General features: G+C 45.2%; 5 protein-coding genes across 5 annotated transcripts; 1 reads left to right on the plus strand and 4 right to left on the minus strand.

Moving 5' to 3' along the window:
- Positions 1 to 2,189: 2,189 nt before the first annotated feature.
- On the minus strand, positions 2,190 to 6,785 carry LOC100836768 (UPF0587 protein GA18326). Its single transcript, XM_003569173.4, has 5 exons — positions 6,545 to 6,785; positions 6,337 to 6,438; positions 3,614 to 3,781; positions 2,653 to 2,763; positions 2,190 to 2,536 (listed from the first exon to the last, which is right to left on the minus strand). The coding sequence occupies exons 1-5, from the start codon at positions 6,644 to 6,646 to the stop codon at positions 2,495 to 2,497; spliced, it is 525 nt and encodes a 174-aa protein (XP_003569221.1). The 5' UTR covers positions 6,647 to 6,785; the 3' UTR covers positions 2,190 to 2,494.
- Positions 6,786 to 8,335: 1,550 nt separating this feature from the next.
- On the minus strand, positions 8,336 to 9,331 carry LOC100837683. Its single transcript, XM_003569176.4, has one exon. The coding sequence runs from the start codon at positions 9,257 to 9,259 to the stop codon at positions 8,783 to 8,785; it is 477 nt and encodes a 158-aa protein (XP_003569224.1). The 5' UTR covers positions 9,260 to 9,331; the 3' UTR covers positions 8,336 to 8,782.
- A 3,463-nt stretch (positions 9,332 to 12,794) lies between these two features.
- On the minus strand, positions 12,795 to 14,889 carry LOC100837383 (uncharacterized protein At5g01610). Its single transcript, XM_003569175.4, has 3 exons — positions 14,520 to 14,889; positions 13,692 to 13,746; positions 12,795 to 13,409 (listed from the first exon to the last, which is right to left on the minus strand). The coding sequence occupies exons 1-3, from the start codon at positions 14,604 to 14,606 to the stop codon at positions 13,039 to 13,041; spliced, it is 513 nt and encodes a 170-aa protein (XP_003569223.1). The 5' UTR covers positions 14,607 to 14,889; the 3' UTR covers positions 12,795 to 13,038.
- A 283-nt stretch (positions 14,890 to 15,172) lies between these two features.
- On the plus strand, positions 15,173 to 16,775 carry LOC100837991 (protein transport protein Sec61 subunit beta). Its single transcript, XM_003569177.4, has 2 exons — positions 15,173 to 15,323; positions 16,266 to 16,775. The coding sequence occupies exon 2, from the start codon at positions 16,280 to 16,282 to the stop codon at positions 16,529 to 16,531; it is 252 nt and encodes an 83-aa protein (XP_003569225.1). The 5' UTR covers positions 15,173 to 15,323; positions 16,266 to 16,279; the 3' UTR covers positions 16,532 to 16,775.
- Positions 16,776 to 18,424: 1,649 nt separating this feature from the next.
- LOC100831232 lies at positions 18,425 to 19,947 on the minus strand. The gene has a single exon (XM_003566740.4). It carries the CDS (start codon positions 19,848 to 19,850, stop codon positions 18,822 to 18,824), a length of 1,029 nt encoding a protein of 342 aa, XP_003566788.1. The 5' UTR covers positions 19,851 to 19,947; the 3' UTR covers positions 18,425 to 18,821.
- Between the last annotated feature and the right edge of the window lie 394 nt (positions 19,948 to 20,341).

The raw sequence follows: 20,341 nt of genomic DNA on the forward strand, positions 1-20,341 counted from the left end.
AATGGGGTGATTCCCCACCTTGTTGATGGTCGGGTTTCTATCCTTCAGTATGCGATGACACGGTCATTTTTTTAGAACATGATTTGAAACAAGCTAAATATCTTAAGAGGCTTTTGTGCGTCTTCGAGCAATTGTCTGACTTGAAGATTAACTTTCACAAAAGTGAATTGTTCTGTTTTGGACGTGCTAAGGAGTCGGAGGCCCAATATATGCAACCGTTTGGGTGCGGGATTGGATCGTTTCCCTTTCGTTATCTCGGAATAACAATTCATTATAGAAAGTTGTTGAATAAGGAGTGGAAAAGCGTGGAGGATCGCTTTGAGAAGAAGCTCAACAGTTGGAAAGGAAAACTCCTCTCGAGTGGTGGGAGGCTTGTCTTGATTAATCCGGTCCTCACAAGTCTGCCTATGTTTATGTTGTCTTTTTTTGAGGTTCCAAAGGGTGTAGCTAAGAGACTTGATTTTTATAAATCTAGGTTTTTTTGGCAATGTGACGAGCATAAGCGGAAATACAGACTAACTAAATGGGACATCATCTGCAGACCGCGTGAACAAGGCGGTCTGGGTGTTGAAAATTTAGAAATTAAAAACATTTGTCTGCTGAGCAAATGGTTGTTTAAAATTCTGGATGGGGAAGGACTTTGGCTAGAGTTGCTTCGTAATAAGTACCTTTATGCAAAATCTCTGTTCCAGGTTGAGTCAGAGCGTCTGACTCCCATTTTTGGAAGGGTTTGTTGAGGGTGAGACCATTTTTTCCCCTCATGTTTCGTTTACTGTCAACTATGGTTTGGCAGTGAACTTTTGGAAAGACAAGTGGTTGGGGCACATTCCTCTCAAGGATCAGTTTTCCTCTCTTTATAGGATTGCGTTGAATCACCAGGCTTCTGTTGCAGAGGTGATGACGATTGTGCCTCCAAATATTGTCTTTCGGAGGAATATTGTTGGGGCAAGATTATTTGTCTCGGAGGAGCTGTGTGCAAAGCTTGCTACAGTTCAGCTTGTTGACCAAGCAGATTCTTTTTCCTGGGTGTTGTCTTCTTCGGGGTCGTACTTCGTGAAATCTTTTTATCAATTCATGATTAATACTGATTGTCAGATTCGCCATAAAATTAATTGGAAACTTAAGATGCCTCTCAAGATTAAAATATTTGCATGGCTCCTTTGCCGAGGGGTTGTACTCACTAAAGATAACTTGGCTAAAAGAAATTGGCATGATTGCAAAAGGTGTGTCTTTTGTGATCAAGATCAAACTATTCATCACATTTTTTTCGATTGTCCCATGGCGCGATTGGTGTGAAGAGTTGTCTTTGTGACTTTTAATATACCACCACCAACTTGCATCTCGAATATGTTTGGTCGTTGACTCCATGGGATGGAGAAATCTCTCAAATCGCTCATTCTTGTTGGGCCTCGTGCGATTTGTTGGTCTATTTGGAATTTTCGAAATGATCTTATTTTTAAAAAAAAAAAGTTTCCAATTTTTTATAGGTGATCTGTCGGGCAGCGTACTAGCTCCGTACTTGGTCCCCACTGCTTCCGACGGGGCCAAGGATTTTATGGATTTTGGGTGCAGCAGTATGGAGACGGTAGCACGGGCTTTCTATAACCAGTTTGGGTGGCACGCCGAACGTAGTCTGGATAATGAATGATCTTTCAGCCTTTATGTTTTTCTTTTGAACATTCTTGAGATACTTGTGGATGCTGTTACGATACTTGACTTAATAATATTATGGCTGTGTGGATCGATTGATGCAGAGGCCGAGGGTATTCCCTCCTTTTCAAAAAAAAATAGTACTCCCTCCAACCGGTATTACTTGTCTCAAATTTGTCCAAATACGGATGCATCTATGTGTAAAAAGTGTTAGATACATGTAATATTTCGAGAAGTAATTCCGGCCCGAGGAAATATGTTAATTCCTATCCCGAGAGAATCTCAATTATGGCAAAACCTGGTACATTTGAACAGAAGTTTATCATGCGTTATATAAGACGAGGAAGCAACAAAGAGGCGCGGATTGGACAACAAAATCATTACCACACAGGCAACTGTGAAGGGAAGTTTGAACGCTACACATACCTCTCATGTCTCCTCTCAAAGAAAAAAAAAACCTATCCTGTCAGAATTTTTTACCCATGAGACCGAGGACATCAAATATGAAAAACCAAAGTAAAAGATAGTTGGATGGGGACGAAAGGAAGAAAACTTATGATTGATATGGTATGGGCGTACGAGATCAAAGACCAGCTCAGACAACCAGTGAACAATGGCAACGTGACGTAACAGGTTAATACCACTGGGTCCTAGCAGAGTAGCAGGTCATATCACTGCAAGCTCAACTAAATTCATCAGGACATACCCACCGAATCAACAGAAGGATATCATGTATGTGCACAAACTTAGTTCATATAGAGATTGACAGCAAGGTTTCGTTTTTGTAGATAAGCTTTATACATCTCCAACTGCAATGCTTCATGACCCCCAAGAGACAGTGGTTCTAGACATATCTAGCCTTCCCGTGTGATCCCTGCTTCTTCACCTGTAATCATGTGGATATGTACAAACATGTCAACAATTGATTGATACACCTGGAACTATGATCTTAAGGATGAGTTGCACCAAGTCTGCTAATGTAGGAAATGAGTGTCTCTTTACCACTTTGAATGTTGACTGCAGCTTGGATAGAGCGACAGGGCACTCTCCCTTCTCATCGTACTCATCAAACTCCCCCTCAGAAAGATCAATGTCAAATGATGTCCCATGTACCTTATAAAAGATGATAGATGTTAGAACACAATACACCATATCAAGCACGCTGCGACGGTGAGGCACAAGATACTCCGAAAATATAGAGCAATGCTAGTATGCTCTCTCCGAAACTACCTTTCGCATATCCACACCAGTACAGAAACTGCAAATCAAGCTCTGGATTTGACTACAAGTTGTGCCTTTCATTTGAGGAAGGGCATTGACGAATTTAGTTATATTTTATTATGTACTAATATAATACTCCCTCCGATCCAAAATAAGTGTCAGTTTTGAACTAAGCCTAGTTCAAGCCTAGTTCAGAACTGCGACACTTATTTCGGATCGGAGGTAGTACATGATCAAGAAAACACATTTTGACATTGTCACAGTAGAACATGCAAAATTCACAGATTTTTTATTGGAAATGAAACAAGGTTTGCTGTCCTCCATTTTGTGGGGGAAGGCAGGTAATAATGTGCGAACTACAAGAAATTAAGGATACATGTGTCCTTTGATGAAACGAAAGCAGAGATATATCATCCTATTGTAACACCCGATATTAAAACATAAAAGGGACGAAAAACAATACAAAAATGCAGGAAATATTAGAGGTTTGAATTCAACAAGTAAACAACAGTGAACCAACAAATCAAGTTCGCATAGCAAAAAATGAAATAGATAGTTCATAGCTCAATTCTACCATATGAATTGTCCAGACAAGATTATTTACTCTTACAGATAAGCCTTCAGGATTGGTTCGGTATTATCTACGATGTTTGCAAACAGAATCCAGTATTAAGACAAAAGAATAACAAACTGAAACCAGCCGTACAAGTTAATTCTTGTGGTGGAACACCAATTTACTTACAGATTCAGCCTTCCAGCCATTACCAAAAGCAAAATCAACAGGTTCAAAGCCTCTGCATTCAAAGACCATCAAGCAAGCTTTCTCTCCTTTCTGGCTCTGCTCAGCAGTGAGTGGTGTTCCCTGCCCAGGAATCATCACAACTGATCCCTCCCTCCCACAAAGCTTGCACTGAAAGGAAATAGAAACAAGATAGAAGAGTTGAATATGTTAATAAAAAATGTGGCATCTAAGCAGAATAAGAAGTATCTACTGAAACAAGAATGTAGCACCTTTACACCTTCGATAGTAGAGAGCAAAGACAGACAAGAAGCCTTTTGAAGGCCATTTAGCAGTAAAATCTTGGATTGTATAAACCTTCAATTCAGCAGAACATAAAATGGTTTGCGACAAAAGTAATGTTTTGAAAAGAAATAAGATGGATGAGGCCCCTCAAAATGTTAATAAGAAATGCTTAAGCTTCCAAGAGAACAAACATAGAGCAGAGTTATGAAATCTTGCCACATTAATAGGTTAAACATAAGTACTTGCTCTAAAAAGTTGTGGGCATAGTGATATGAAGAATTGAATGTTGGATACCAAAATGTTTGCATTTGGTCATTTTATATTAACAGCATGAGATCATTTCTATTAGGTAAAGCACATTTTCCTTTTAGTCTTAGAGATACAAGAGATTGCCCTTCTACAGAAGTGATAGTACCATGATAACCAACAGAAGGAGGGGCAAAATTTGAGGTGCAAGCATACTTGATGTTCTCCATTACAGCATTAGGAGACGCAGCAGTAGCAACAATGATAACAAAGAGAAGGGGGGATAATTCCCAGTTAGGACACAGTGCACACAGGACTGTTGTCGAACTACTTTTCATCACAAAGTTGTTCAGAAGGGTACAGGAACAACTATAGCTCGAAAAAGATGGGTTAACAGAAGATAATAATTTTAGTTAATCTTCTGTGGCCTAACATGAGAGCTGCCTCCATCTCAATATATAGACTATCTATCTGTCAAGACTCGGGACACATATATGCAAGACAGTGGGGGTGCGACCTCCTTCTAAAAAAAGCATAATTATATACATCAGAAAACATAGCACCGATCATGAATTTTCAGCAGCAAACAGAGAAATAAAAAACAGTTGTGCATTATTGCATTCTTACAGATCTTCAGAACAGACGTTTTTCAAAGGAGGAACATAACAGTACAGAAACACAAACAATGACCAGATTAATTGCATGAAACGTGTGCAGACGTATCAATGACTCATATAGAAAATACAAAGCAAAATGGCAACAGATGGAGGTACAGAAATGGAGGCACTCATCCCATTATGCACCCTGGCAGTGGCAAAGCTACATTGCGTCCTACAGGCATAACGGATTCCATCGGAATTTCTGTATTGCAGAATGTCAAGTATAAGACATGCACAGAAAAGCCAAAACATGCACTTTAATATAGAGAAGGGTCTCATTATAATACTATGTTATGACAAAACTGCCTAAGACATGTTCATTAGTCTGCCAACAATCACAAATTCATACCTCAAACTTTTCTAGCAGAAGGGGAGAGACCTATTCCTATCCACTAAAGAACTGGTTTAGTGAAGGTCCATAACAAGAAAAGAAAAAAACATACATTGACAGCCCAGAAACCAATGCACTCTAACTTAAAAGTATCCTGACCAGCGCTGTCAGTAAGAAAATAAACTGTCTGGTTGAACCAAAATTATTCCAGCAGGAAAACCAAACTTCCATTAAGTTTTCTTTTTTGGCAAGACCATTCAAGCTTTAGTACTCATCATCCCAACAAAGCAAAGTGTCATCCATTAATTCCAGACAGAGCAGAGTCTCAGCAACAGGCACAGGGGTGCAAGCTATGAAGCTATGCATAACACGATTTACAACAGTCAAATCTTCCTAACTTAGTAAAGCAATGTAAGCATTCCTACTAGGAAGTAGGTCCATTCATCTAGGAATTTCCTTATTAGACTGGAATACCTTTTTGCTAGAATGCAATCAAGACAGACAATGCTATCTGCATCAGGAAATTGAAGATCCCAAATCCCATAAGACAATTTTTACTATTTTCACGTTAACAAATAAATATAAAAAACTCCAGGAGAAATTATTAATGAACTAAAGTGTCCCAAAAGAAATGAGATAAACCAAGGGGTGAAAACTAGTGCTGAAAATAAAATTATCTGGTCTACAATTTCCAAATCCCATTTAAGACCACTAAATAGCATACATATACAAGGGCTTAACCCAATCACAGCTACAAATTTCCTTGCAATGTACTCCAATCAGAGAAGATAACAAGCCTGTGTTCTTAAATTTCGGCGCAGATATCCATCACGCAACCCAACCCCAGTTTAAAAAAGAAAGAAACCAAAAACCATCCGTCACATTCCACGTTAAATAACGTTGTAAACAAACAACACATTATCAAATCCCACACGAAAACCATAACCCTCCTACTTCCTGCAAGCCCCAGGACAACAAACTAACGAATCGCACACAAAAATTCTCAGCCCTTCTAGCCCCTGCAAACCTTCCACACGAACAACACAGTAGCAAGCCAATCGATCATATCATCGCACAAATAAGCACTTCCAATATCATCAACTACAGTACTACACAGACAGTGCTACCGCTCATGATCATTTCTGCGCACAGATAAAACTAAATCCGAAGCCACAGAAGAGAGATGTGATGACAAGAGGTAGCACCTTCTGGGAGAGGTTGACGGTGACTTTGCCGAGGTCGACGACCTCGTCGAGGGAGACGCAGGTGGCCTTGGCGCTCGTCTCCCCGCAGTTCTCGCACCGCAGCTGTGATCGATCCGCCAGAGACAAGCAACCCCCATCAGCGTCGTGAGAATCGAAGAGATGGATATTAGGGGAGCGATCACAGTGAAGCCGGAATCATTAAACGAACCTTGAAGTAGTAAGGGTATTTGGGGTCGTCGCAGCCGCCGCTGGGCTGCAGGTTGGTGAGGCCGTCGAGCTCCGCCCCGACGAACAGCCCGAAGAACACCATCTCCCCTCTCCTATCGCCGCCGCTGCCGCCTCCTCCTTCGAATCCTCTCGCTAGGGTTGGGAGTACTTGCGAGCTGAGAGGAGGATTGTGGTTTGTGTGTTGCCTTTGCCTTCCACTCTGCGGGGATTTAGGAATGGAGCGTCACGGGACGGGAGGGGAATATGCTCAGGCGGTACAGTACCATGACCCTTTTTTGCTAATTTGGAGCCACACGATCTACAGTGAACGGTCTGGATCAATCGAATGGGTACCCTCTAGAGCACTGAAGACGGCGCCGTCTCTGTTGCGGGATGCCGCCGTTTACACAAAAATTGTACTCCAAGAATTCTCCTGGAGTGCTCTCTTGGAATTCTCTTTCAACTTTTCGTTAGGCCCTTCTGGAATATAGAAATTGTTGGCGAAAATCCACACCCAAATTTTAGCCTTGTTTTTATGCTAACCTGTGGGCTCGGCTCGGAACACACGTAAACTATAAAAAAACCATAAACTAAATACTACTTTTTACGTCTCGAAACAAGTGACGTGAATTTGTAAAAGAATCTATACAAATCCACGTCACTTATTTTAGGACGGATGGAGTATTTTACACATACATTCTACGTGAACCAAACAAACATGATAGTTAAAAAAAAATTGAACAAGAATTAGGGCGGAAAGAAAACATGAGGTAAAGGACTTGTGACTTCTAAGAATCATGTGAAATCGTCCATTTATAAGTTTTCTTTTCCAGAAACCAGGGAGAGAGAGAGATCTAGGGTCCGTCTAGATTGAAAGGGAGATGAGTTTGTGTGTTGAGTTGTGTCAAACACACAACAAAACCTTGTCTGAGGATCTCTCCTCAGCAAGTTCGCATTCATGTGTTGAGTTGTGTCAAACACTAAGCAACTATCACACGAGACCAGTTGTGCCAAACAAATGGCATTGATGCACCTAGCTTGGGTCAGCGGGGCAAAATTATCATACCTTAGCCGGTGTGACACTAGCTGAGAAACCAAACATGCACAAGGAATAGGAAAAATGAGGAAAGGGCATATTAAGCACACAGGTAGGGAGGCACCGCAGGTGAAGGATAAGGTCGATGACCGGCATTGGTCCTCAAGAGCTTGCGATGCTGCTGGTAAGCTTGACATAAGCCTCCGCATGAGCAGGTCAGCAACAATGGCCGATTCGAGAGCTTTGCAGTGATTGGCACAACTCAGATCATCTAATGTTCGTGCGGCGGCGTTGATGTGCTACCAACCGAGTTAAAGTAGTCGAGGTCCATTTGGATTTGGATATCATTGGAGTTTACATATTTGAATATGGATGGATTTGGATATTCTTTATTATTATTTGGACCAGATGTGGACTGAACAAGAATATTTGGTAGAAGTCGAATAGAAAATTTGGACTTAGGACATTGATCCATTCTCACGTCTAGCGCTATATGGATAGGAGGATTTGAGGACAAAGGGTGTAGTTTGTTCCAAACAGCATAGTAGAGATTTTTTGTTCAAGGGTTCAATGCTTATTCATTGCTTCAAACATGAATTTTAAGTTCGAAATAGCACAATGGCAGAGATAGATCCGCACATTTCTAACATCAATTTCTTGAAAGCATGGAATTGTGTTGATAAATTACATCAAACAGGGAACATATAAAAAAGCAAAACCTTGAAGAATCAAAGCCTGAAATAAAACTCTGCTAGATCGAGAACTGGTGCCGGTTTCTTCATAAACATAAAACAGAACGGTAAAAAGAGCTGACGCAGAGGAGGATCCCGCCTCATCTAGACCTCTTCCGAGCGGCAAAACGGGGTTCGGGAATCGAATTCAACGATGCTCCAGTGATTTAGTATGATCCCCCAATTTGCGTTAGAGCGTGAGTGGATACGATGACAAAATTTTGATATTACAGGGCATCAAGTGGCGTCGCTTCGGACAATCAAGGCACAATCACGCTCGTGAAAAACCAAGATTACACTCATTACATTAAGAACATTCGATGTCAATCATCGAACCATATCGCTGACAGTCTGCGCACGAGATTCCGAAGCAGCGGGTGGCAATCGGACTGGAACTATCAAGGCAAAGGAGGAATGTTCCATACAAGGCAGATCACGAGTTGGGCGAGATTTGCAGGTAGCGAATGCAAATCTAGTTGGGGCCGCCGCGGAGGGAGCGGAGGCGGTCGAGCCACTGGTCGTCGGGTATGCTGTCCGCCCAGGACGGCGGCGCGCCGGGGAACGCCACGCCGCGCATCGCGTCCACGATCCGGGCCGCGGCGTCCGCGGGCAGAGGGGCCCGGCGCCGGCGCTCGTCCTCCGAGAGCGCCCGCGCCGCCGCCGCCTCCGCAGGACACTGCTCTTCCTCCTCGTCCGCCTCGCCTCCATCGTTGGCATCTTCGTTGTCGGAGGCGAGATCCAGCCCGGACATGCCGTTGCCGATCGCCCCGAGGCGGTGGTGAGATGCGAGATCAGGATCGGGCTCGGTGTCGGTGTCGGTGTCGGTGTCCGAGGCGGCGGAGCCGGTGATGGGGAGGTACTCGGTGTTGCTCTCGGGCTCGGAGTCTGAGGCGGAGGAGTGGTCCGGGAGGCCGGTGGAGGCGGGAAGGTGGCCGTTCCCGATGGACATGGTGGCCGGCGGCGGGGGAGGAGAAGACAAGCCTAGAGATTGTGTTTTTTTCTGAAGGGTCTGAAAATTCTAGACTCTACAGACGTGCCAGTCGTGCAACTCTTTCTTGGGAATCAGGTGGCCGGCCCGGCCCGGCACAAACTAAACGGGCCTAGACCGGGCCTTCAATCCCGACAATAAAGGGGCCAGGCCGGCACCAAATGTTCATCCCAAGGCTCAGGCGTGGCACCAAGCACAGTCGGGCCGGTCCAAGCCCGAAAAGCCCGACGGGCCAGGAGAAGAGCTCCTGGAAACCAGCAGCCCGATAGCTTTTTTTTTCCTTATGCCAGACGCACAGAATGATTAAAAGAAGCTTGCGTTGTATGTTAATCAGAAAAGCAAGAGGGGGATTGAAGAGGAGGTCGTGAGTTCGAGTAGCATCTCCAGCCGTCCCTCCCCCCCCCCCCCCATTTGCCACTTTTTTCGGCTGTATGGGGGGGGGGGGGCGCCGGCTAGATTTTGTTTTTAAGATCCAACTGGTGTCCCCAAACCAAATTTTACAAATATTGCAAATTGAAATAAGCACATATTTGATAGGTTTTGATTCACATTTCAAACAAATTTAATCAAATTCAAGCAAACAAATAAGAAAAACTAGACGTTTCCTCGGAGCATCCACAAATGCTCGACTAGATCATCTTGAAGTTGTTGATGAGTACCGGTGTCTCGAATTTCTTGCCGCCGGGCGAGGAAAGCAGCAAAGGCGGCCTGCACCTCGTGATTAACATTGTCTAGAGGACCCATCCGTTCATACGGTTCAGTGTCAAACACCGGGCACTCCCGCTCGCTCTCAAGATCATGTTATGCATGATCACACAGGCAGTCATGACCTCCCACATCTGATATTTCGACCAAGTGAGAGCAGGGTACCGGACGATGGCAAATCGAGCCTGCAACACCAAATGCCCGCTCGACATCCTTCCTGCATGTTTCATGTTGCATCGCAAACCAAGATGTTGCTCCTCCTGCGGGTGCGTTTGAGATTGTCTTCACAAAGGTCGACCATCTTGGATAGATGCCATTTGCTAGATAGTATCCCTTGTTGTACACATGGCCATTGATCTCATAGTTCACCGGAATAGCAGTGCCTTCAACGAGCTTGGCAAACACATTCGAGCATTGCAGCACAATGATGTCATTGTGCGATCCTGCCATACCGTAGAAGGCATGCCAAATCCATAGATCCTGATCGGCCACTGCCTCAAGCACCACACTACATGATCATTTGTGGCTTTTATACATGCCCTAGTGTGCAAATGGAGAATTCTTCCATTACCAATGCATACAGATGCTGCCAAGCATACCTGGGAATCCTCTTTCTGCGTTCTGTGACATGATCCGAGCTATGTCTTCTGCAGTGGGTGTCCTCAAGTACTGATCTCCAAACACCGCCACAATTGCCCTACAGAACCTGTACATGCAGCCAATGGCTGTGGACTTGGCCATGCGGAGGTAGTCGTCCTGTGTATCGGCAGGAATTCCATAAGCAAGCAAACGGAGGGATCCCATGCATTTCTCAATTGATGTGAAACCGAGTGTGCCGACGGCGTCCCTCTTCAATTTGAAGTAATCGTCGTACTCCCGAAGGTCGGCGATCTTCAAAAAGAGCTTCCGAGATATTCTGAAACGGCACCAAAAGATCACATCGTTGTGCAATGGATCATCGGCGAAGTAGTCGGCGTACAACATGCAGTACCTTCCATCCTTTGCCCCGCCTTGCTCTTGCAGCGGCCCTTCCTCGGTCCTCCCCTTCCCGGCCGCTCTGCATCTTCGGCGAGGAGGCCAAGAAGCGATGAGACGATGAGTTGATGCTCCTGTTCGCCGCCGGAGGCAGCATCATCGGCAGCGGCGACTTCCTCGTCAAAAAGCGTGGCGAGCATCTCTTCGTCGTCCGAATCCATGGCCTTGGCAAATCGTCGAACACCTAGTGAGCAAGGTGGCGATCGGGTGGGCACCGACGGGGTGCTGGAACTGGCCGGCGGCGGACGGCAGAACTGGAATTGCCGCGGATTCAGGGGTGGAAGTCGACGAAGCTCATAGAGAGGCAAATAGGGTTTGTTTTTGGGTTTGTGCCGCTGACAGTGCTGGCCCACGAGGTTTTGCGCCGGCGCCCCCCAAGTCCGTTTAGGGGGCCTTTAGGGGGGACGGCTGGAGATGCTCTAAGGCACCCTTTATTCCTATGGGTATAGAGTATTCATATTTTCTTATTAAAATACTAATCGGGCCCGATGGGCCTGGGGTTGAGGCTCAGGCTCGACACAAGCAGGGCCTCGGGCTGGGCGCAAACAGGCCAAGCCCGTCGGGCTTCCGGGCTTTTCAAAAAAGCCCGGCCCAATAGCCACCTATACTTGGGATGGATACGGTGATGTTGCTGGTGACGTTTGGCTGTTTCTGCCACTTAGGGCATCTCACGGGTGAGCCACATTTATCTTTTTCATTTGTTTATTTGTGGGTTTTTGAATAAATGGGTGCGTAAATCTTCGTGTTCTCTCCCCATGGGGAAGAAATGAGGGATGCAAACACCTTTTGAACAAATGAGGGTTTCATTGGGTTGTACGATACTTCTGAAAATAAAAATAAAAAGGCTTCTTAAAAAAGGAGATGTTGGATACTTGGATTTATTGTTTATTAAAAAAAACAATGGAGATCATATACAATTATTTTGTTTGTTTCCTACAAACTGAATGCATATACAACGACTTTTTCTACGGAATTTTCAAGCCTTTGAATTTCCTACAGAAATCGAATGACCCCTAATATTTTGGTTCGGCATATGGGTGAACTCACAACTTCTTGCATCTGCACAGTGCTTATTTGATACTAGTCCACTAGCTGTGCTTTTTTCCTTCAATATGGCTACACATTGCTTTTATTTAGGTATGATTCTTGATTATATTGTGTTGAGTGCGCCATCTGAATATGGGTGGCCTATCCATTTTTGCAGTCTGGCAAAGTCTTCTGAAGTTCGCTCATGCACCTGCAGAGTCTGGAACTATCACATATTGAGGTAGCTATTTGCTGCAGAGCAACCAGAATGGGCAAACGTGCTAGCTGTGATGTTGCGCATAATATGATGTATGGTACCGAATTGTTATGGATATTATTTATGCTACATCACCAAATTTGGGCTTATCATTGTCCGAAGTCAGGCATGATGTTCATGCCAAAATGCATTTGATCTCTATTCTCCTAGTGTTTTGCCTATTCTCTTGAATACTAGAATGATATTTACTGGGAATAAGTTCATGTTATCGAAATTTACAATAAGTTCATATAATCCTGGAATGTACAGAAACAATTTTGTAGATCAGTTGTTAGGTGGACTTTTACAAAAAGTTCAAGGCTGTATACTTGATTTATTCCTATTCTAGGCATTCCCAGATCCAAACGTTCATATGTTTTAAAACAAATAAGCTCCCTGTTGGATTCACATTATGAAAAAGGAAACTGGTATAGTGCATACAAAGATGGTGCTCAACTCCAAGAATACATTAGCAAACAGAAAGGAATGTTGTATTGTTGTTTAAATTACCTTCACTGTACCTTCAAACACTCAAACTTGACTGTGTTCATTCCCTGTCAGATGGAAGAAGGGGCAATTCATGACGCATCTGTTTCCCCGAATCTATGGTTGTTTAATTTACAATCTGCTTTTTACAGACAGGAGATACAGGTTTTGGAATGGCAAGAGAGGAGCTTTACATGTACAGTTGCATCAAACTTAATCAAAAAAATATGATCTAGAACTTGTCTATGGTAACACCATCCCTGACAACCTCGTAAGCATCACGATTCCGGGCCTTGTTCATGCCAGCAGAGATATGCACCTTGGTGGCCTCGGTCCTGATGCCTGTTACTTTGGTCCAGATCAGGATCTTGGTCTTCATGCCCTCCACCTCCGTCAGCTTACCGTTGTCAAGGTGACCGGTCACGCAGGTGAAGAACCGCAACACCGAGGAGTCCTTGTAGCCAACTTCGCACGGCGACGCAATATACACAGTGAGCTTCTTCGTCTCCTCGTTGAACTCGTAATTGGTTATATCCTGCGGGAAGAGGCCCATCGGAAGGTCGTAATCCTTGAGAAATTCGGGCAGTGGTTTCTGCATCTTCCCTGAAACCAAGCCATTCGTTTCTTAAATTAAGGAAGCAAAAGCATGCAATGCTCCTCAAATGAAGTGATTGGTGGTGTTAGTCGAATATGTAAAGATGAAATTGAATCTGGGCCACTTATTATGGATCGGAGGGAGTAGTTAACATTGGGGATATAATATACATTTGAAGTGCAACATCTGGATTGCATGCGTTTTTGGAGAACAAAGCATGGATGCATGTATTGCCTTCACTACTAAGATCAGCAAAGCTAACTATATGCATGTATATGTATTGCCTTTACCTTTGATCTTGTTGACCATCCATTTGGCTCCATCTCCAATGCTGCTTGAGATTGACTGAATCAATAAAAAAAATGAACTTTCTGTAACTGGAGATTATGGAAAAATGTTTTAGAAAACTGAGATGTACATCCATGCATCATATTGTGTAGGTATTACACCACATGGTTTATCGTTGTATAGTTGAGACTTGAGAGAAGGCATTCATAATAGGATATGCTAAAACAACAAAATAATTCTGATTCTGGTTTAATAAATCAATTTTGCTATAGCATAATTTCAACTTACTATCCCTCTGTTGTGGCACGTAGCACTGGTAAATTTGGAACAATCCCAACAATTCGCTCGTTATGTTCTTTCATACCTGATCTTGGGTCTCCAAACGCTCAACAACCTCAACTTACTATCCCTCTGTTGTGGCCTGTAGAATACAACATGAAACACTGGGAAATTTGGAACAATTCGCGCGTGATGTTTCATTTCATACCTGATCTTCGGTCTCAAAACTCTCAATGACCCCTAAACTGTTGGGTGAGTACCAGCATGAAACTAAGTAATCATCTAGGGTGCATCCAACTCATGTTCGTGCCCGTCTCGTAATAATTCCATCGGGCACAGCAGGTACAAAAGCAACGCATAATCATTAAGAAACCGGAGCCTAATTTCAGCCTAGAGAACGAGATCGAGCAGGAGACACCATGATCGATGTATTCGACGCATGCAGGTTTAGAACGAATGAATGGGCAGAAGCAAGGATGGAGGAAGCACAGCGATTTCGAATCGGGGAAGTTAAAAAGAAACCGAAAGGAAGAGGATAGAGGGAGGCTGACATTGATGTCGTCGCCGATGTTGTTCATCTCCTTGCCGGCCTTCTGGTTGAACCAGGACCCGCCGACCTTCCCCATGATCTGATCCATCCTGATGGATCCCTCCCTCAAATCTCACCCGAACCAAGGATCAAATCAAAATCCTCTGCGGGTTCAAATTGGGGATCAGGAGAGCAAAGGCCGCGCGGGCGAGGATCAGAGGTGCTCTTCCACCTTCGGTCTTGTCGTCGCCGCTGGTCATTTTTAGTGTGCGGCCTGTCATGATAAATCTCTTTTTTTTTCGACAATCGAACTGGCAGCTCGGTGCATGGACTGTCCACAGAAACGGCAGAGGGTTGCCACGGCAGACGGGATGGCACGGAACCTCCGGTCCTTCCACAGTTTTCAGTTATGCGGCTTTATCGATTTAGCTTCTTCACGGGTCGGGACAGCGTAGGTGCGGAGCGGTGTGGGTTAATTCTGGCTGGTTATTTGTCCGTCTAGGACCGTACTAAACTGCTCTACAGTTTTCTTTTTTAATGAATGATACACCTATCTCGGTGTATTCTAAAAAAAAGTTATGCGGCCTTATCGGGCGGGCCTGGCTCCTTGGATCCGGTAGCGGACGGTCGAGATCGACGGATCTGGACGAGCATCGTCCAATCAGGTCGTTTGGACCACGTCACGGACGGAGAGCGGAGTTTGGATCCGCCAAACCCGGATCGAAAGCGGCCAGCCGCGTCCATACATAAACCGGGGCACGCGCGGCACGGGAAGCGCATTCAGCACTCCTGGACGACGAGCGAGAAGAAGCCGAGAATTCATCAGGTACGCGCAATCCGCCGATCTCGTCCCTTGCCCAACCTGGATCCACCATCCATGGCTTTGTGTGTTTGTAGGGGAGCGAGGGTAGATCGCTAGGCTAGATTCAAGTTCAGGTCCTTGGGAATTTAGAGATCTGGTGCCATCTTTGATGTTACCTCTTGGATATTTGATCTGCTGGCTGGAAGATTGCGTGGTGAATTTTGGGTCTCGGAGATTTTGCGGGACAAATCGTCCGCCTGATCTGTGTGGCCCGTTTCTGTATGTTTAGATCTTTGTTTCAACGGTTTGCTTTTTTTGATTGAATTCCCTGATGCCCCTGTATCATCATCTACGGAGTATGTAACACCACACTTGTCTGTTAATCTGCGCATGTATGATATGATCTTGTTCTGCACATTAGTACTTGATGGCTAAGCCTTTTACAGTTTCACTTAGGTTGGCCAAGCCCCTGTGCAGAAAGTTTTTGTCTACAGGATTGAGGGTGGTTGTCAATTTAACTGTGGCAGTGACCATATTTTATTAAATTATTTTGTTTTAAGTTCTACAACATTATGAAATCAAGATATGAACAATGGTAGTATTGCTGTATATGTGGCATAACCAATACAAAAGATAGCTTTCCAAGTTTTGCAATAAAATGTGTAACTGTTAAAACTTCGCTTACTATGTACTCCAAGTTGTGCATTATTTTTAAGATTTCTTATTTTTGGTTACTATGCACGTAGAAGAAACTCGTGGTTGTGAAATATCATGTTTATCAGGTTACCTGCTACTAGTGATAGAGCATCTGTATGCAACACTGTATCAACCTTCTCTTTCGTTATAAAATCCATCTTCTGAACATAATACATGTTGTTTGATCACCGAGCGCTTAGCAATTCATGTTTTGGTCCTTTGTGGTTGTGGCCGACAAGTCTTATGGCCGAGAATTTAACTTCCATGCAGAGAGGTAAAACAAGATGGTGGCCAATGGTGACGCACCAGCAAGAGGGAGCGCAGCAGCTGCTGCAAGCCTGCGCAGGCGTAGAACCACCAGTGGTGCTGCTGCTGGAGGTGGAGGTGGTGGCGCCAGTACAATGCTTCAGTTCTATACCGATGAGGCTGCTGGGCGCAAGATGTCGCCCAACGCCGTTCTGATCATGAGCATAGGGTTTATTGCGGTCGTTGCTGTTCTGCATGTTTTCGGCAAGCTGTACCGCACCCCCAACTAGGTTATGAGTACCATATGGATGCAGAATCTCTGAACAGAGCACAGGAACCTATAGACTGATCTAAACGCATAGCAAATGACTATGAGATCGTAAAGATTTTGGCATGTTGTAGAGTTTTTATATACCTTATAATTCGGAGATGCTATGTTCGAATCCTTGCAAGTATAGCTTGGTAACTGCTTCCTTATAACAGTTAATATCCTTACATGTTAATAGTTGCCATTCTGTTATTTGTTATCCTTCATTACAGTTAGCTTGTTGCCCACTTGATCCATGAATACATGGCTTAGCATTGGTCTGGTCTTGGGTCAGTGAAGGAGTACCTACCAGGTGGCATAATAAAAATGAAACATTGCAATATTTTCCATGATTGTACTGTAACATATTGTTGGACTTTGCAAATTCATGTTAACCAGGAAGGCACAGCAATTGGTTTTTTTACTGGTATTGCTACCGCCGTTTTTAAATACTATAAGAAATCATATCTTTGTGCCAAGTCCAATTTTTTTCAAGTTTGGAGTGCTTGACCAAGTTTAATCTGAAAATCTAGCAACACCTAGAACTCCAGATTAGTTTTATTAAAACTGTCAATATGTACATTAGTATACCCATTTGATATTGCCTTCTCGTATTGGAGATGGTGTGAAGTTGATGGTCGATGGGAGGAGGGATTGAGTTTCTGTAAACATATGTACAAACATTCTTGTATATTGGACCGTGGGCAACACGACCCATCCCTGTACCCAAAAAACTGTCATTGGATCTCATCATGCGGGCACGAGAAATGAGAGTTGAGACTGGATTGGAAGTTCTAACGGTTAGGGACTAGGTCCAACGTTGGGTCGCGCCACGCTGGGTTGTATAGGATTTTTCTCCGGTTCGGCGCTAGCGTGCGTCGGGTTTGCGAGCAGTGTCCACAACAATTGCCCGGTTTGCGGCCGCGGCGTGCAAAAGCAATCAACGCTACTTAGACAACCGCTGGCTAATGAGACACAAGAACAACACAACACCAGCACAAAGCAGGCCTAGCCTACACCACACACAGGCATTGAACCCAAACAACTGGAGCGAATTCAGATAGTGTCAACCAGGGGATCTAACAGCCGTCAGGGTCTCAGGGACATACCCGACGCATTTATCCGACCAGCATTTTGCTTTCAACAAGTGCGTCCGTTCACACATTTTACATTCAGTCGGGTAATAAATTTACTCAACAATACTTCAGATCATGGTATGAACTGGAACATTCATCGGCACGAAACATTAGCCGGAATCAACACATGCATAGTAATAGCACAATTCCAGGTGTCCCAAGCTAGGTTGAAAACATCAAAAGATAAAGAGAGATAAAGCCTATCCAAAGGCTTCCTCATGGTGAGCCTAATGGCAAGCACTACAACACGAGAAGATGATCGACTTCGTTCAATCGAGACACAAATACTACCCCATATTGCAAGAGCACACCTATTAACTCACACTTCAACACTTAATGCCATTGTATTACTCATTCATCTACAACAATTCATCTTATAATATGCAACAAGTAAAACCGGGTGTTAATCTCAAACCAAGAACGTATAAATTTCAGGCACAATGAAATTTCGCCAACGTTGCTTGCTAAATCCAGTAATTAACCGCACCAATAGTGAAACCATAATTAATCCCAGGGAGTGAACTAAAATAGGTAGGAAAATGCACACCTCCTTTAATGATAATCCTGAATTCTCGCAAAAAATAAAATAATGATAATCCTGAAGCAATCGAGCAATTATGGAATTGCATCATAGATGGACACAGTCACACAATTAAGACTAACTCAGTAAAAGTATCTGAATGTTCCACAGTGGTTGAATGACACTAAAACGAAATTGATAAGAGAGGTAGTATTACATGTACGACTGAAACTGGGAGAAAATGAGCAAGCAAGACTAACAGGATTATAAGAACACAACCTTGTATTTGCAACATAGATCACATATAGAAGAGCTGTAGACTAGTCACATCTCAGATCAAACAGCGTCACCATCCGTTTCAAACAAGTATCACCAACAGTGTTCCATCACAGCAAAGAAACTAGAAAACACCAGCTAATGGAAGACAAGAACAACTCAACGCAGCATCGGTCGGCAGAGAGATTAGCCCAAAGCATTGAACCCAAACAGGTGTAGCCAAAGTTCAGATAGTGCAAAACGAGTACGTGAGATGTAGACCATCGAGTTGCCCACCACGTCAGGAGTCGATCGCGAGAGAGACGGCACGTACTTGCAGGTTGCTGCGGCTTGGAACGATCTCAGGCAACTGGCAGGCCGATCCTCGGGAGGCAGTGGGCGGCGATGTCGAAGCAGAGGTAGGCATCGCGCGTGGCGTACATCCACTTGTCGTCCGCGTCGGGCAGGTCGCGGCCGCCCCAGTCCGCGTCGGCCAACTTGGCAGGCAACGGCGCCAGCCGCATGTCCGGGCCCAGAGCCACCCGTGCCATGTACTCCATGCTCAGCCCCTTGATCGCCTTCGGGATCCACCTCCCCTGCTTGCTCTTCTCCTCGTACTCCTGCAACTCTGTATCATAATGTGCCTGCACCTTGGCCCTCGCCGTGTCGGCCATCTCACGGCTCATCCAGTAGTAGTTCTTCTCCGGCATTACCGGCTTCCCCGGAAGCACCTCGGGTTCCACCCGGATCTCCTTGCCGTAGGCGCGGGCGAACAGATCCGTCAGCTCCGCCGGACTCGCTACGTGCAGCCCCCACTCCTCCGCCAGCTTCTTCGCCACCTCCGCCGCGCCGAGACAGGCCACGAAGACGCGCTTGTCAGTCAGAAACTCGCGGAGCAGCCTCATCTTGTTGTCTTCCCTGAAAGGGAGCGGGCCACCGGTGTAGTTGTAGGAGCAGCAGTCGGGCTGGTAGACGAGCGCGTGGGATCCGCCGACACAGAGCGCGAGGCAGCGGATGGGATTGTCGGGGCTCTGCGGATTGCCGCGCGCGCCCCGGCTGCTCCATGACCATCGCCAGTCCTTGGGCGGGCGGCCGCGGAGCGCGACGAGGCCGACGACGAGGGGAGCGCGGAGACGGCGGCCGCGGAGGAGGGAGGAGACCTCCTTGAGCCACGAGGTGGTGACGTCGTCGCCCTGGGAGTAGGTGGTGTCGACGACGGCGAGGCTGCGCCAGGCTCTCCAGAGGTCGATGCGGAAGACGCCGACATCGCCGTCTTCGAGGTAGTCGTCGTCCGCGCACCACCAGGACCTCCAGCACCGGCGTTCGGGCGTGATCTTCTCCATGGTGAGCCCCGCGGGCGCCTTCTCTCTCTTCACCTTTCCTCTCCTCATCGCAGGGGGGTGGGAGGGGAGGCGGTGGTGGGGTTTGGGGTTTTGGTTGCGACTTGGGGAAGGAGTTGGTGCCTTGGTTCTCGAAAATGCGACGGAGAATTGGAGATGGAAGGCATCAGTGGCAGGGGAGGCGGTTTTATAGCACAGAGTTCTACTGGCTGCAACTGCGGATCTCGCGGTGCGGTGTCCAAAATGGGCCTTGTTAGGCTGCTCTTGTCCAACCTGTTTGGATAACAGCCCATTAGATCCTTCGGCCCATTCAAGACGGCAGAACAAAAGACTACACGTATCGCTTCTTTTCAAAAAAAAAAAAGACTACACATATCGCAGGCTGGCAACTTCCTCATGTTCTCAAAAACAAAATGGCACCTCCTTATATTAGCAGGGAGTACTAAAACTCCATCAATGCTTAATCATGGATGAACTTATAATTATACAGTTAAATTTCAGAATTTAATTTAGTCCGTGGCTGTAAGGCCATTTTGCATACA

The sequence above is a fragment of the Brachypodium distachyon genome, chromosome 2, assembly GCF_000005505.3.
Source record: "Brachypodium distachyon strain Bd21 chromosome 2, Brachypodium_distachyon_v3.0, whole genome shotgun sequence".
Lineage (NCBI taxonomy): Eukaryota > Viridiplantae > Streptophyta > Magnoliopsida > Poales > Poaceae > Brachypodium > Brachypodium distachyon.